We start from the raw sequence: 18,803 nt of genomic DNA on the forward strand, positions 1-18,803 counted from the left end.
GAGTACCCCTGACAATGGCCATCCAGGCTCATCATGGACACTGTAAGCCACAGAGAGTCATTCATGTGCATTCAGACCATAGCCTTTGTAAAATATGTTGACTGTCATATATACGTCTTCCTTTTATTGAACTGAAATTTTTGAGTTTGGAGCATCTGCCTGCAAATCCAATTGCAGCCCTCTGTAGTTATCCAGAAACTGCATATTCAGGTGAATAAAATTTTTGCTCAGACGAATATTCAGAAATTCTGCATAACTGAATTGCTAGAAAGCACCTAGCAATTCAGTTATCTAGTTTCTAAATGAGATTACTGCAGTTCTCTTAAACACATACTTTAAAGTCCCCAACTTCCTTAAATACCACACATGAAACATAATCTCTTTACTGTTTATTCATAAATATTTATTGAAAGCCTGTTTTAGAAGTACTTCACAAAGGAGCAGTTTCCTTTGGCTTGATGACCTGGTTAATTAAGATGTGCATCCGTTAGTATGAAGTTCTGAGGGAAAAGACTTAATAAATCGGGCTATTTTTTTAATACACATCTACTGCACACAGGAACCGTGGTAGGTGCCTTGCCTTATTATTCTTCTCTCACAACTGCACTTTAGATGTAATAATCCTCATCTTACAAAGGCAGAAACTAAAAGAAGCATCGCTTATAACATAGTCAGTGACACACCCCAGATTTGACCCAGGTATTCCTGACTCCAAAGCTGAGCTATTTCACATTTATTTATTATCTAAGTAACTAGAAATTTGCTACATGTGTTTTATATAATATGCCATCCTATTTTAAACAAAAGTTTTTATAGATGAGGTCATTGAGATGCAGAACTTCCCTGGTTACTCAAAGCTAGTAATGTTGATTTAAATCCAGGTCTCTGTGTTCTTTCTACTAAACCACACAACTTTCTGGAATCAGAATTCTAAATGCAGTTTCAGAATCTTTGGGACATGGGCAAATGGAAAGCTGTTCATAGCAGAAGTTCTGGAATTTGATTTCTGAAAAGTGCTCCTGATGTCAGTGTGAGAGATATAGCTTCAGATGTAGATATAGATATAAGTGTAGGTAGAGGTACAGGTACAAGTACAGGTGCAGGTACAGGTACAGGTATAGGTACAGGTATAGGTATTAATTTTTTTCCCATCAGAATTTAGTGGAGCATACTGCTGTAGCCTTGGTGGCAAAGGCACTATTCCTCATGTTAAGCTGTCTGAGAACCTGCCAATAATTTGAACAGTTCCCATTCTAAGCATTAATAGCAGGAGTCCCTATTATATGATGTTTATACATCAATTTATTTCCATTGTCTTTTCAGGCTTCTGCTGTATGCCTGTTTGTAGAAGAAGGATTCTATATCACAATGAGTGTGCTCTATCGTTTGAACCTATGTAGATATAAAACTCAGAGCACTCTACCTCATTTTCTTGGATTTTTAACTAAAATAATGTTTTATTCATTCATTTGAAATTTTCTAGTATTTACGATAGGGTACCTACCATACATTTTGCTTTCATTGAACTTGTATTCTGGAGAACAAAGATGATGATGATAATAAAATAATAATAATAACAAAACAACTAAATAATAAGTATATGTAATGTATCAGATGATGATAAGGAGAAAAATACAGGAGATTACTTGCAGGGAGAGGTTGCAATTTTTAAGGGGTGGTCATGGACGGTCTTACTAAGAAGATCACCAACAAAGTGACATTTGGAAGAAGATTTGAAAGAGGTAAGGTAATAAACCACGTGACAGTGTTGGGGAACAATGTTTTAGACAATGGGAGAAGACGGTGCAAAGGCCCTGAAGCAGGAGTACACCTGATATATTCAAAGAGCATCAACATGAAGGGCAGTGTGGCTGGAAAGGAATGAGCACTTGGGAGACTAATAAACTGAGTCAAAAGGTGAGATAAAGAACAGCTCAAGCAGGGATTTGTAAGCCCTTCGAAAGTGCCGTTGGTGTTTGCTCTGAATTAAAAAGTAAGCCATCAGGTAGTTTTCAGCAGAGCCATGACGTGATCAAAATTTGCTTTTAAAATGATCACATTGGTTATTGTATTAAGAATATAGTATGTGAGGGTGGGGATATAAGTGGAAGCAGATAATCATTGAAATGATAGGGACATTAATCTAATGTTCAGTGGCACAACATTGACTCTTAATGTACCCTTTAGCTTCCGGGCAAAATGATGTGACAGTGAAGACCTAGCATGCACATAATATGTATATACTCTCTGGTATTATTGAGACTTGTGAAGGTTGTTTAACATCTCAGATGGAGTACTTTTTCAACCTTCTGCTCTCCTCTCTGTTTATGTGTCTGCAATTAATGTTTTGAACTCAGTAAATATTCACTTGTAGCCTACTTTAACAGGTGATGAATAAATCATACCTTTAGCTCTTTTGAAGCCTATCATCTCACAGTGAATAAAGAATGTTAACAGATCATATATTATGTTCATTACAAGTTACAGTGAAACTATAGGAAAAGAAAATGGTCTCAACCAACAGGTCAAGTATGGAGGTGGCATGATGGACAGTCAGGGAAACTTTCAAGGTAGAGGTGACATTCGAGGCATGTCTTAATGAATGAGTAGAAGTAAAGTAATATAAGTATATGTGACGGAGCTGAGGAGCAATGTGGTATGTGTCGATCTATGGCTGGGAATGAGGATGCCAAAATGAATAGCTAGATCAAGGAACCATTTCACTTTATCTATAAGCCAATGAGCATGCCTGAGACAAACTGATGAGACACATTACTCTAGAAACTGGCATACAGGCTTTGAGGATACGAAGGATGCCAAGTAGACCATTTAAGAAGATATCTCAATAGTCATCTCGAAAGATTTTTGACCGAAACTAAACAGGGGTAGCAGGAATGGAAAAGACATTTTAATTTTTATGAGATAACATTGAGTGCATTTGATATTTAAAATAAAATCAAAGTGATCAAAAATGATTCACATGTTCCTTGTTTGGGTGTTTATGTGGTTAATGGTGCAGTAACGTGATTCAAAGAATATTGGGAGGAATATGGGAAGGCTTAGGAAAAGAATGTTGAGTTCCTTTTTGGCCATGTTGAATTGGGGGCTCATATAAAGCATTCCTTCAGGAAGAGGTGTCTTCTGGTACATGCATATTCAGGAATAGAAAGCCCAAAGGAAAGATTTGGAATGGCAAGAGATATGTGAGAGATCTCAGCAAGAGGTGATCATTAAATTCATGGAGACAACAAAAGTAATAAGAACACACCAATCATCAATACTTAAATATGACTTACTGTGTGCCAGGCACTGTCCTAAGCATTTTAAATACATTAATATATTTGATCTCGCAAGAGCCTTATTAAACAGGTATTATTATTTCCCCCACTTGACAAAGAAACTGCAGCACAGAGAGATTGAGTTACTTGCATAATATCACAGACCCTGTGAAATCAGTCTGAATTTGAGCCCAAACAGTCTGGTTTCAATTCTAGGCCCGTAGTCACAATGCAATGGTGTCTCTAACTGCCATAACTTACCTCAGAGAATGAGTAAATAAGAAGTAGTGGGAACTAAGGTAGAAATAAGAGGAAAATCCACTTATAGGGAAAAGTTAGGAGAAGACATACTCTAAAAGATGAAGTGAAAATAGTTGAAAAAACAAATAATCATAGTTAACTTTCATTCAGTGCCTACTATGCGCCCGGTGCTATTCTATGTACTTTATTTGTAGTAGCTTATTTAAAACTTACAAAACTTCTCTGAGGTAGTTAGTGTTATTATATGTGTTATGGAGATGAGGTTAAGTAACTGATGCAAAGTACACAAATGATAAATACCTGTAGAATAGTAGGCATAGCTTAGGCATAGCTTACGTACACGTAAGTGGGATGTATAGCATCAGTGGCATCAGGGGAGTGTGGTATAATAGAACTCAGTGAAAAGGAATTAGATACAGACAAAGTAGTAAACAGCACCCTTGGAAAATTTCAGAAAATAATTACCCAGTCTCTAATGAAACTGTGTCCAGTGGAATGTTTAAGCTAGGAACCATCTAGTAATAGGTTCGGTGATCAATGTGGTTGTGTTGAATTAGAAATAGCTAGTATAGTGTACTCTGCCTAAAGGTGTGGAAAAAGAGAGAGGCTGGCAAAGGGAGACAAGAGTAGAAAGAAGTTCTTTCTTTCTTTCTTTCTTTCTTTCTTTCTTTCTTTCTTTCTTTCTTTCTTTCTTTCTTTCTTTCTTTTTTTTTTTTTTGTCTTAAGAAAAAGGGTAACTTGGTCATATTTATAGTTTGAAGGGAAGTAGGAATAAAGAAGAAAATGTGCAGCTAACTGATGAAACAAGATAAAGACCAGGTGAGAGAGAATGTAATTACAGACAAAAGTTAGGAGTTGACTTCTAAGAAGGAAGAGAAAAGCACCTCGCTCTCTGAATTGGGAGTAAAGAAAATAAAGATTTTATATATGTGGATAAAGTAATTTCATCCATAAGATCCAAGTTTAGTTGTTCCCACGCCTTCTATAATTATTTAAATTTGGTGGCCATATATATTTCTACATATAGTTTTAATTTGGAATACCAGCTCAAATCTTCTTTAAATGATGAATGTGTAAATTATATTTTTGTGATTACAGGAGACAAAACTGTTGTAAACACAACTAAATCACCCTAGAAATGATACACCCCAGTTTATAAACTCCCAATTCCTCCAATTCCATATACTTGAGTTTATAAGCCTCCAAAATAATTTTAAAAATTTAACCCTGAGTAACATCCCAAAGGAAAGGAATTCATTCTTGTTAAGGCACTTGGTTGGCCAATTGAAGTGTTTCTCTATACCTTTCTCTTTTCTCTAAAATGCATAAGTGCTTTGTTTTAAAACGAAGTAAATGAGGGAAAATTTAACTATGTAATTATTGGCTTACATTTAAATATTTATTAGTTCACTGTGATTAATTTTCAGTTATCATGATATAATCATAGTTTCTTCAAGCTATTCATAAGGTTAGTAAATAACTCCTCATTTTAATATGATACTCACTTTGAAAGTTTTGCGTTTGGAACATGTTACTTTTAACCTGAAAATAGAATAGTCTTTTGAACCTGAAAATAATTTAAAGCAGAAGTTGGTAACCTATAGCCTGGGGGATAAATCTGCCCCTCACCTCTTTTGTAAATAAAATTTTATTTGAGACTGCCACGCCCACTTGTTTAGTTGGTGACTATTGCTGCTTTCTTGCTACAACTGCAAAGCTGAGCAGTTATAATAGAGACCATATGACCTCAAAGCCCAAAATCTTTACTATAGATTACTTACAGGAAGTTTATTGACCTGTTTTAAGGACTCAAATGAAAACACACATATTTTTGTGTGTGTTAGTGTGTCTTTAAAATAAAGTATCTCACTTTAAAATAGCTAATTGTATGAATTGTATAGACTGCTTAATAATGCACAAGTGTACATGTTCATTATAGAAAGTCCGAGAGAGAACGTAAGTTGGCATCAAAACTCCAAAACTTCCATTCACTCTCAATTTTTGTTTTTGTTTTTACTTTGCCATTACTTCTCAACTCTGCCCTCAGACTACCCACTGATTATTAATCAGCAGTTCCTTCCAGATTATTGAATTCATTATATCCATGCTAAATGTGTACAGTTTCAATTAAACTATAATTTAATTGATGATTCAATGTATTATGGATACAGCTTCTCTTATAAAAGCAAAACAAAGAAAATGCAGTACACAAATTACTTCTTTTAATGTTGCAGTTGTATTATGTCATCTCATCCTTATTCTACCATCTTTTGCGAGATGACTCATATTTTCTTGACCTTTACCAATGCTAAACCATGACAGGAAGTCTAAAAGATCAGTACAACCATGTTTACATTTGTGTCATTATTCACAAGTACTGAAAGCATTGGGTTTGTTCCACATTAATGTATTTTTTTGTTGTTTTTCTTGTTGTCATAACATTGAAGTTCATGAACTCTGCCTTATTTGAGACATCTGTTTAGTAGTTTTGATACTTTTTATTTCAGTCTATTAAAAATATGCTCATCTTTTCTAAACCAACAACTCTACAGATAAATATTTAGAATTTACAATTTTCAGCCTTGGCAAGCATATATTTTTAATTCAAGTTTATTGGGGTGACAATGGATAGTAAAGTTACATAGGATTCCAGTGTACAATTCTGTAATACATCATCTATATATCACATTGTGTGCTCACCACCCAGAGTCAGTTCTCCTTCCATCACCATATATTTGATCCCGTTTACCCTCATCTATCACCCCTATCCCCACTCACCCTCTGGTAATCACTAAACTATTGTCTATGTCTATGAATTTTTGTTTCATTATTTTATAATGTCATTTGCCCCATCTTTTAGTTCTGGAGAAGTTAGCAGTATGCTGCGTTGATTTTATTTTTTTCCTTTGCTAATGGAAAAGACACAGTTCCTATTATATAAATGAACGATGTAAAGCAACTCTGTGGTCATAAGAACGGAAATGAATCTAGAGTTTTAGATAGAACTTTCCTCTGTTAACTTTTCAAGAGAATCTGAACATCTGTGGAAATTAAACATATCTTCTTAGATCTATGGAATCAGATATGGATCTATGTTTTATCCCACTGAGAACAGTCTGATAATGGGCATCTGATTAAGCAAAGTAACATGGTAATACAGCAAGCCCATTGTCAGGCACACACAAAACGCTCAAAAGTACTAATTCCTTTCACTTTCCAATTCCTCTCGAGCTAGTGTAAATTATAGTTCAAATAGTCTTCTAGAGCATAAAAACTATATACATCTGATGAGGATATACCAGCTTAGAACTGTACTACGTTTTAAGCTCCATACAGTAGCTTAGATTGAACAGTACCTGGGCATTTTGTCCTCACCTAACACTGAGACATTACCTTAAAAAAGTGTATTATTGTAGTGCTGTTGTTTTGATGCCTGCCTCTCACTTTGTGAAAACACAGAAGAGATTTTCCTCAGACCTCCATGCCAGGAGAAGATGTACTTGTCATAAGGAATAATTTAAAAAATATATTTGAGACCTTTGGATCTTAGCATTTATCATACTTTCCTCTTTCCTTAGGTCACTAAGAGATCTAGTGTTGAATTTGTGCTCCTGTTATGATAGTTGATCAGTGCCCTATGGTGTGCATTTTTGTTTTCAAACATTAACTTTACTTTTATCCTGTATCCTCTTATTTTCCCTTCATCTTGATATTCTTATCTATGGAAATTTTTAACGAAACAGTACCTTTAAATTGCTGTTGTTTGTTTGTTTTTTAGCAATATTTATAAAATCATATGACTATAGTTTACTAGAGTGTGAACTGATCTTACAAACAAACTTGGTTTATTGGTTACCAAACCAGGATTATCATTTCAAACAGCTGGAGATTTCGTTTGCTTGTTTGTTTGGGTTTTTTTGTGTATCTTAATTCATGTTTTTGACTTCAGATGCATACTTTAGTAAAACATACTACTTACTTTATGGCACATCGTCATGATCAGTTCACACAAATCTCTCTTGTTCGACTTTATTTTTTCTGAAACACCTTTCCACTTTCATCCTTGTTTCCCTATATGCATCCATTGTAATGATTGGAGTATATTCAATACTACATTTGTATATTGAATGAGTATATAACATTTTGAGTATGCATGAGCCACAAAAATACAGTGGTACCTCGGTTTTTGAACGTGATCTGTTCTGGAAGACCATTCGAGTTCTGAAATGTTCGAAAACCGAGGCGCGGTTTCCCCATAGAAAGCAATGCAAAATGGATTAATCTGTTTCAGACCTTTAAAATCAACCCCTAAAACAGCAATTTAGCATGAATTTTACTATCTAATGATACCATAGATCCATAAAATTTACGGCGTTCGTAAACCGAAATGTTCGTCAACGTTCGAAAACCAAAGTACTACTGTAAGCATATTATGCTGTAGATCTTATCTGGTTTCTCTTACTTTTTAGCACTCAACGCTTTGTTTTTATGGTTTATCACTGTTACTGTGTCTCTATTTCATTGTTTCTGTCGACTACTTAATATGCCATGGCATGCATTCATCACCCTTGATTGATCCGTTCCCCTAAGAGTGTACCAAGAGTGTCATTAATTCCCACTACCTCATCTTTCATAATCATCTCTGAAAATAGCTCCATTTTTATAAGTGCAAATTTCTGTATTATTAACTGTCAGCATCTTTAATTTTTATAATACATAATTGCTGGTTTATTTCCCAGAACTTCTGCACCATCTCCACTCTCAAAGCAGTTCATGAGCGTTCCCAGTTCCCCATATTATCACCAGTATTTAGTATTTTCTATTTTTTTCTTTCTTCTGAGTTTAAGATAGTATCTTGTTTAATTTTGGATTTCTAACATTACTGTTACTAGTTGAACATTAACTTACATGTTAATTAAACAATTTGGTTTCTCTTTTTCCGAATTGCCCACTTATACACTTTTTCTATTCTTTTTTTTTCAATGACTTTCAAGAGTTCTTTGTATCTTCTATACATTAATCAATTCTTAAATATAAATATTCGAAATTTCTTCTTTGCTATAGTTGGTGTTTTTTAATATAACATCTTTTCACAGTATAGTTTTGAGTTCTTACTTATGATAACTTTCTTATCATTGTCTTGTATTAGAAATAACTTTTCCACAATTGGACCTTTAATTAATCTAAAGTATAAATACAACCTTGTTTTCTATATAGTGAAATAGGTTTTCCAAATGAGCTATTGAAGAATTTGTCCTGTCTCTATTGGGTGTCCATCTCTATCATATAGTAGGTTAACATTGGAATGTATTTTTAATAAAATATTTTTATTTTTATGCTTTCATATGTGATATATTTTCTGTAAGTCAAACAACTTTTTTTTTTTTTTTGTATTGGAGACAGGCCAGATAAACAAACAAACAAATATATAAATTGTTGGTCTTCACGAGTATTTCTTAACTAAAACTGATTTTATAGTTAAATATATTCTGAACTAAACCAATTCAAGGCCTACATCTGTCCCTTTCCTATGAAAAGTGTGGAACCATGTGGTTGATACACATGGAAATCACTTCTTCTTCCTGACCAGCTACCAGATGTGCAAGGTTCTTTGCTCAATTACCTTTTTTTTATTTGACTTATGAAACATACTGAATCAATCTTTATAGCTAAGAATATTAAAACCATTTTCAGTAAGGAATCCTGTATTTTTTTAGATTGCCTATAAGAATATTTGATAAAATGATGTATTATGTACCATCTTCTTGACCAAGGAAATCTGGTCTGCAGACGTAGAGAAAGAACAGCTGAATGAAAACAATTCTGTAATCAAGATTTGATGTTGAAGGTACCCATGTTAACTAAATTGGAAAGATTAAATCATGGAAGGACTTCAAATACAAATTTCTAAGTCATTTATTATTTTTAGGTATTTGTAGGCCATGGAAGATACATTTAACTTTCAAGGTAATTTAACCTACATTGTGCACAGCTGTCCAGATTTGAGAGTTAAAACATCTTTTATTCTTGAATTTATGATCCACTGTAACCAGGAGAGAAGACCTAAATTCTTGGATAGACCCTAACTCTAAAACACAAATAAAAGATGTGAGACAGTTCCCTTGCAATCATCATGCTTCCACATCTTTGAACCAGTCTGGACTTTACACAATGCAGTGTTTATCAAACATGGATTTCTGATTAGGAAAGAAATACCTGCTTTTTACACTGGATTTGGAAAAACAAACCAACCAACCAACAAACAAAAAAACTCTCCTAATTCAGAGATCAAAGAGGATTTGTATTAATTTCAAGTTTTACTTTTTGTTTTATTTCAAAATACGTTCGTAAACGGCTTGCTATATGCCAGAAACTAGGCTAGATGACTTTCACATTTTCTCACGTGTCATTCACTCTCGCAGAGAGAACAAAAGATCATATGCAGTGAGGGTGTTTGTGTGTAGGTGCTTTTCAGGGGAAGGCAGTGTCCAAGAACTGCTTATCCTATATGTCTATGAACCACAGCCCTCTTCTGTTAGTGACTAACGGCTCCTGAGATGATGCTTCCTTCCCCTCTATCCAGATCATTATTGAATTTATGTAGAAATGGTGAATAACTTGGATACATCCTTACTGGTTTACCCTGTTGCCTTGCACGCTTATGTACTCTCCTTTTTCACTGTGTTCTGAGCACTCTACTCATTATGGAATATTTACAATAATCAGGAGATAGACCTTTGCCCTTATGAAAGTCATAATGTTAAAGAGATGAAACGTGCATGGAAAAATTGTTTGAAGAGGATCATAAATACCATCTCGTATGCTACAAATATGGATACTATTGACTTACAGCAAGAAACGAAAGATCTTTATGGGCTATGAAGAAAATATTCACTTAAAAAGTGAAAGTTTAAGCCTGGAAGGGAATTTTCCAAACTGGATTGGTAGACCGTAGAAGGAGTTTACTAAGGGAAAGAAAGAATCAGACCAGAATAAGACATGGAAGTGAGAAATAAGGTTTCAATGCAGGGAACTGAGAGCAGAAGGAGCTATGAGAGGAAGATTTGACTCGAGTATTATACAGGCTGTTTCCACCACCTGTCTTTAAAAGTAAAACATTATCCTTGGGCTGCTAGCACGACTTGTATTAAAATGTTTATTAAAAATTCACAAGGCTCAAACAAGAAATACATTCTTTATGCTTGTGACTTTTACTCAAATATAGAAGCAAAATAAATTTACAAATAAAATAAAAACAAATCTAGGCATCATTTAAATATTTATTTAATGTGATGATTTTTTTTCTATTGAAATAAAGTATCTCTATGCACGTAATATGGGACACAGACTACTACATATGTGTGTTTATGTGTGTATATAAGACATCTGCCTATAATACTGCTTGCCATGTGATGACTCAATCCTTTTAACACTTTATTCATCTGACTTCAAAACTTTTTATGTACGTTACTACATAAGGGTGTTGTTTAGTTGTCATTTGGCTGGAACCTATCATTAGCATATTAAATCCATCTTTGTTCTTCTCAGCAGCTGGCAACTATCAAAGCATTGAAAAAGGCTGAGATCTGTTATACACACAAACAATAACAACGAGGTTGATCTTCCACATGATCCCAAATATAGGTGTTTTTTAAAAATTTATATTGATTACCATGAAAATAAACACACTAATTTAAGAAATCCTTGCAGAAAACTCATTGATCTCCAGAAATGCACCTATTCCCCCAATCCCAGTCTGAGAACACTGTGTTAAGCTGTTAGAGATAGAGATATATAAAGGTGGGATTTGGTTAATGGAACAATTCTTACCTGCCTGGGCAAGCAACAGAGTCTGAATAACTGGTCAGTCAGGAGCATAACCAAAGGAACTAAACTTTGAGGAAGAGTAAAATAGTACTCATTTATTGAAATAAAGTTTAAAGATATCAGTAAGAAGAAAATTAATTGAAGGACCATTATGAAGATAATGTTGAAGATAATGTTGAAGATATCAGTTGCATGCAATTGAAGATATGAAGATAATGTTGCATGCTCAGGTGTAAAAAGTTTAATAGGTGAAACGATGGTAATAAGGGAAAGACACTTTTACAGGGTGTGAAGGAAGAGATAACCTATATGAAGAGAGAACATTTAGGTCAGCCTTTCTGAAAAACAAAGAATGAGCCATAGGGAAGTTTCTTTAGACAAATACAAGAGCATAGGTACTGAACAGAATCCAGCTGGGCATGAAAGCAGGGACAGAAAGAAGGAAGATTTGGGGGAGTCAGCCAGTAGACAAGGTCAAAGAATTAGTTATGAAGTATGAGAATCTAATGTGGCAAAAACAGTGAAATGGAGTGGATATTTCTGTGGTCACCACTGAAACAATGTTGATGGGGATTTGGGATGTTTTGGATATGAGAACATAATGAGAGAGAAGTATATTTGAACAACAGCTGGGGACAGGGAGACTAAAAGAATGATGATGCAATTTTCATAAATAGGGAAGTTGGTGAATGAGGAGACAGTTTGAATGGAAAGACACTGAACTGCAGATAATGAAGGATCAAAAAAGTCTCAATCAGTGTCTTGTAATACACTGGAATCGGAAAGCAATGGATTATGTATGTGTATGATGCACCATTTTAGAGAAGCTGATTGAAACAAGGAAGCAGAAGAGTTACCAAATGGATGGAAATAAAAAAAGAGATCAGAGAAGGATAGAGAATTGTGCCTCAGAGGGAATGGGAAATGTACAGAAGATACCAAGAAAGAACCAGGAAGAGAACCTGAACAGTATAATGGCATGGGCTACACAGAAAAAAAAAAAAAGACATTTAAGGAGGCAAGTCCATCTATATCAAATGCAGCTACAAGTTTAAAAACAATGGAGGCTGTCCTTCTGAGTCAGTACCATGAGAGGCATGGTGTGGTGATAGTCAGGTTGCAATAGATGGAGAATTTATGGAGAAAAACTAGTGATGAGGAGAAGACCGCCAAGATGCCTGATTAAAATGAGCCGAGTGTCACAAAGTCCTTAAGTGTTACTGGTTATGCATGGCAATTGCCAAGGATACATTCTCAGAAAAACCTATCAATAGGTAACAGATTGGTTTTATGCAGTAAGGATGTCTTTGGTGTGAGGGCTCTTCCCGGTTCCTCCCTGGAAGAAGTTCTTGAGTTAATGGCTGTAGCATTTTGTCTACGTAGGCATGGTCCTTCCATGTCAAGGGAAGCCCCCGTGAAGGATGTACTTGTATGGAGCCCCTTTTATCACCCAACTATGTCACTCTGAAACTGGAGTAAATGATTTACCTTACATAGCTGAAAAAAACTACCTCTGGAGCCTCATAATTTATCACTAACATTCCTGTTTGAGGTACAACCCCCTACTCTACCAATATTGTCACTATGCCACATTATCACAAATTATGTAAATGACCACACATGAGGAATTACACATGAGAAATCCCATTGCATCTTCAGACATGACCAAACTCACCAAGAGCTAAGCCTGGCAGGTGTGGCAGGACCTACCACTGGGACAAAAACATGCTTGTTGGAACGGACTTCACTGCGAAGGTGGTTGTGGTTGTTGCTGTTATGCCCCTCTTACATTGGCAAAGGTGAACACTGTTTTTGTTTTGTATTCTCAAAGGGGAAGTCAGCCAGTACAGTGTGAATCGCCTTTATGTCATCATGATACAATCGTGGGCCCATGAAAACACATAGCTGTTTACTTTCAGCTAGAGGAATGTATATAAGGAAAGGTAGAGCGACATATTGATAGCACTGTGCAAAATAGTTTCACCTGTGTTACCTTATTTAAATTTCATAGCAATTCTTCAAGCAACATTAGGATTATTATCTCCATTTTTACAAAGAAAACTGAGGCAGAAAATATACATTAATGTCCCAGATCACACCATTAGTAGAGTGGGATGCCAGCATTTGAATCTAGTTTTGTCTAATGTCAAATTATATACTCACTACTACAACAATTGGTGATAAAATATGAGTTATTGAATGAAAGCTTTATTGTGGTCTTCTTACCCTGAAGTGTAATTATATATTTATAGAAGCAATGTGCGTAATTTATTATGTTACAAACATAAAAAGAAGATATTTGAGTACTGAAAATATATGCAAACTTAATATCTACTAGACTGTGAGGTCCTAACAGAGCAGAATCTGGATTTTACCTGTTAACTTTTAAATCTCTTTTAAATGGACAGCCTTGTGGAAATGTAAAGAATTCTCACTTAATTAGCAGATGGATTTTTTTTTTTTTTTTTTTTTTGGTAAGGAAAGAGAATGAAAGTAGCCCAGCTGTCTAAACAGAGATTTTTATAGAAACGTTGGTCATTATGATTTGGAAGGCATAAGAACCCCTGAATTAATAATGTGAGAAATGGAATCTGTCTGTTCATTAAAAAAGAAAATAAATAACTTTGACAAATCTTCATTTCACTGTAACTTTAAGTGCTATGTTGAACTGGATTTCCTAATGATCAATTGAAATCACTAAAGAGAAAGGTCTCTCGCTTTCCCCTTTACTTTATTTTATTTTTTGTTTAAAACAATACATTCTATTTCAATATTCTATTGCAGTTCTGGAGGTCAAAATTCCAAAATCAGTTTCTCTGAGCTCTTGAGGATCTAGGGGCAGAATCAGTTTCCTTGCCTCTTTCAGTTTCTGGTCTTCCTCAATTTTGACTTGTGTTCCCCTCCCTCCATCTTCAGAGTATATCACTCCAATATCTGTCATCATTAACACATCCTATTCTCTTCTCTCCTGCTTTGCTCTTTAAAATATTGATGTGAAATGACCTCAGAGTCATTGATATGAAGTGACCTCAAATGTAATCAAATTTACACATACACACACACACACACACACACACACTCACACAACTGATTTCATTACTTAGCCTCCATATGTGTGTGTGTATTACTTTCATGATTTCATCACATGATAATGGAAATGAAAAAACTCAGCACAGTGGAAAGGTTTATAGGTTGGTGTTCTCTGCTGGATAATACTTATTAATTGTTATTAATATTATGTTAATATTAAATTAACTGGGTAATTGTTATTAATATATTTTTTTTTCTTGCAGGTAAAGACAGATGACAGAGTGGTTAAGATGGACCTTGGTTTACTCTTCCTAAGAGTACGCAAAATGGATGCTGGTACCTATTTTTGCCAGACAGTAGAGCATAGTTTTATCCACACTGTCCGTAAAATCACCCTGGAGGTAGTGGAAGAGGAGAGGGTAGAGGAAATGTTTAACAAAGACTATGAAGAGGACGGGCCTCACAAGATGCCTTGTCCGGCTCAGAGCAGCATCCCACAGGGAGCAAAACCGTGGTACAAGGAGTTCTTGCAGCTGATTGGTTACAGCAACTTCCAGAGAGTGGAAGAATACTGTGAAAAGGTATGGTGCACAGATAAGAAGAGGAAGAAGCATAAAATGTCACCTTCCAAGTGGAAATATGCCAACCCCCAGGAAAAGAAGCTCCGTCCCAAAGCCGAGCACTACCGCCTGCCCAGGCACACGCTGGACTCCTGATGGGGGAAGCCATCGCCTGGCTTCTGAAGAATTTATATTTGGAACCAAAAGACAGAGAGAGAGAGAGAGAGAGAGAGAGAGAGAGAGAGAGAGAGAGAGAGCATCTAACTTCTTTGCATTACGTAAACAAGATTTCTGTAATACAGAAATGACTATAAAGGTGTTATGATAAATTATTCTACATACTCATCTGGTTAAATATCACATAAAATTAACTAATTTTTTAAAATAAATGTATTGCTCAGTGGTTTCATGTTGTATTTATCAAAAAGTGATCATAATTGTAGTTTTGAGTACTTGGCTGCTTTTTCCAGGGTAATTATTATTTTACCCTTGGAAGACTGAAGATTATTGGAACATTGATAAAAAGTTAAATATTTTAATAATAACGGAATAAATAAAAATAAATGTTTTAATCTTTCTGAATTTTCCCTTTCCACCACCATGTAAAATATGCATAATATCAGATACTTTAACATTTTCATGTAAACTGTACTTTTTAAGAATTCCTGTATTAGTGTTGTCAAAGCCATGAGTTTTATGAAGCAGGTTGTGTTGTAATTATTGCAAACCATGAAAGAAAACTTGTGGTCACCTTGAGGCTTGTGCCCTTCATAAAACATTTATTAAACCACATTCACAATAGTTATGTTTCATGATGAAAACACATCCTTTCAATTTCACTCCATTGCAGAAGAATGAAGTGAAGGTAACTTCTCCAAAAGATATCAAAGAATGTCAGAATAGATGGAGTTACAGTTAGAACGCTAACCGAAAAAAATTTTGCTGCCCTCTTCTGGGAGAAAAAGTATATTCTCTTGGTTTTGTTTTTGTTTTTGTTTTTTTTAACTCTACAGTTTGTTTAAAGATTTGAAAGCAATTTCTTAGTAACTACATCTAATCCATTTTCAGGGAAAAAAAAAAGCACTAACTGAAAAATGTGTTAAGGCTTATGTCATACTTTAAGATGGAGATAACATGTTTTTGAATAATTTATTACCTCACAATCCAAAATGACGATAATACAGCGCTCATAAAAACTTAAATTTTATGCCTTCTAAATAATCTTCCCTGAAATCTAAAATATATTTGAGAAACATAACTTTTTTTCATAAGAAAATGTTAAAGTATTTTGCTTTGTTATCAAATTTTCCTAGTTTGTATTAACAAATAGGAAAATGATTTCATGAGTTCACTTAACTACCAAGATGTTCAGAGCACTTTTACTTTGCTCTTATAAATATTATCAAGAGATTTTATTTTTGAAAATGTTTATTCCCTGAAGCTTTTTCCTCCTATTTTATTTAGCAATTACCTTTCTAACATATAAAATTTTTGAGATTTTTTTCATTTAAATAAAAATAAATAGCAAACGACTTACACATGAAAACATGTATGAATATTTAAATGTTAATTTTAAATATTCATTTTCGTTTTCAAAATTAGCTTATAGGCTATATAATTGAGAAAGTGAAAGTATTGAGAACATGTAATGTCTTTCAATTTCATTCTAATATTAAATACATAAATGTTTTAGGAAAGTTTAAGAGGTTAATTCATTAAGCCACCAAGCTGCAAAAAATCGAAAGGATACAAATATATAGAAATATCATTTTCTAAAAACCCAGTTGCTATTTACATAAGGATCCACTGGAGGTCATTGCTGCTCACCAATATTTACTGAAAACAGAATGTATTGAAAGTTATGTTTAAAAAGCTGTATTTCAGTAAAAGCTGCCTAATGTGGAGAAAAAGTACCGTAACCACAGATTACAGGATCCTTAGCAAAGTTATGTCCAAAATACTCAAAGTGAACAGGTAAGTCAATAAAGCACTATTTACTGAAAATATCCTTCCTTTCACACAAGACAAGGGAAAGCAGGGTTTTCTACTGTATTTGAATTATAAGAAAAGTAAGGTAGATATGGCATAAGTAGTTATTTTAATCTCAATATCACAAACAAGCAGTTAATATTAATGATGACAAATGATGTCACTTGAAACCAAAAAGATTTGGTAGCTGAAGTGCTAAAACTGAGGAAAATAACTTTTCTATGACATGTCTTAAGGATTGAATGAACCTGCATGCTGTTTGATTAACTGAGATTACTATTAGCCAGAAAATGAAATACTTTACATAAAATGCTAAATTTGATTCTGGAAAAATAAATACAACCCAAAACTTTTTAAAATGCTGATTTGAAAGAGTTCTGATAAGAAAATTTTGAGTACTCAATTCAACAATTTAGGGAAAACACAAAATTTATATATACAGAGGGCACCAAAAAAATGTATACACATTTTAAGAAAGGAAAAAAACTATGAAAAAATTGTAATAATATATACTGATAACAAAAGATGAGTACAAGTCACGTTTGACTTTTGTAATTACAAGAGGTGCTCACAGTGGTTACCATCAGTGTAATTTTAATAACAGTTTTTTCCTTAAAATGTTTATACATTTTTTTGGCACCCTCTGTATATACATATGGGCTTTTTTTTTTTTTTTTCATTTTTTTCAGTTCTCTCTCCCTGCTCCCTTTTCTCCCCCAGGTGTGTGTGTGTGAGTACACATGCGCGCGCAGACACACACACACACTACATACTTTAGGATGAATCCATTACCCTCTCAAAAGACAGACAAACCAACAACCTATGTCGGTTGCTCTATCCTTCTTGAGAATCTGAAACACACCACAAAAGCATATTACTAGTCTTTTTTTCTTTCTGGGATTAGAATTCAAATCAAAATCTCATGTGAGAAATGCGGAGGCTTGGAAAATCACAAATGAATTGATAAGATTTATCCTGTTTTCTGAATTTGGGAAGAGTCATGTGCTTAGCCACCCGCAACGCTTGGAAGAATTAAGATTTTGCCCCAACCACACATTATTTTCATTTCCCCAGACATAAACTCACTGAAGGAGACAAATGCTCTCTAGGAGGACCCAACTGAAAAAGAATCATAATCACCTATCCTGGTTTCAAAGGGCACCTCCATGTAGGGTCAGTCTCCTGTTTCTTCAGACCTCAGTTAAGTTATTCTCTGTTAAGGGAGAGGACCTGTGGATGGAATGAGCCTTGACGTGACAATGCACACCTCCTCTTTCAGTGCTTATGTCATTTACTGAGCTAGAGATGTGGATTCGTTAGCAGGGAGAATTACAGTTGGAAGGGATTTTACTTCAGGATCTGTGATGTCTCTTCCATGTCTAACATCCTACATTGCTAAGTTTTCTTTTGTGTTTATTCCCAAATACTTCAGTGCAAAGATATCAGCTTGGAGAAAAGGGCATTAAAAATAGAACTAAACACTAATAAGAACTCTAGAAAAAAGGGTACAGAAAGTCTTTGCCTATTTACTAAATGGAAATTCCATATATATTTTAGAATTTTTTCTTTCCCCAAGTTAGTTAACTACTTACAATGTTTTTATTGTGTTTAATGTTTGTTATAGGGTATAGGGTTTTGTAAATCTTCCTAGTGATCCTAAACATTTGTAAAATTTGTAAAATAAATCGTTTTGAGTGTTGGTATTAAGCATGAAACACAGCAGCTGTTGTCCTTACAAATGAATTACCTTTAGCCTGACAGATAGATTAAGACAGTTACTTCTCATTGTATAGATATTTGAGATCTCAGGAGAAAGTGCTACAGTTAGGATGACAGTTAAAAGTTGATGTTCCTTGTC

The 18,803-nt window shown here is 34.5% G+C and overlaps 1 protein-coding gene across 2 annotated transcripts in view; it reads left to right on the plus strand.

Moving 5' to 3' along the window:
- SEMA3E (semaphorin 3E) overlaps nucleotides 1–17,464 on the plus strand; it is a 247,692-nt gene extending 230,228 nt beyond the window's left edge. For both annotated transcript variants that reach the window (XM_033088911.1, XM_033088912.1), the window contains one exon: nucleotides 14,660–17,464. In XM_033088911.1, the coding sequence (XP_032944802.1) occupies nucleotides 14,660–15,112 (453 nt within the window). In that variant the 3' untranslated portion in view covers nucleotides 15,113–17,464. The remainder of the gene's footprint in view (nucleotides 1–14,659) is intronic.
- Nucleotides 17,465–18,803: the final 1,339 nt, after the last annotated feature.

The sequence above is a fragment of the Rhinolophus ferrumequinum genome, chromosome 20, assembly GCF_004115265.2.
Source record: "Rhinolophus ferrumequinum isolate MPI-CBG mRhiFer1 chromosome 20, mRhiFer1_v1.p, whole genome shotgun sequence".
Classification (NCBI taxonomy): Eukaryota; Metazoa; Chordata; class Mammalia; order Chiroptera; family Rhinolophidae; genus Rhinolophus; species Rhinolophus ferrumequinum.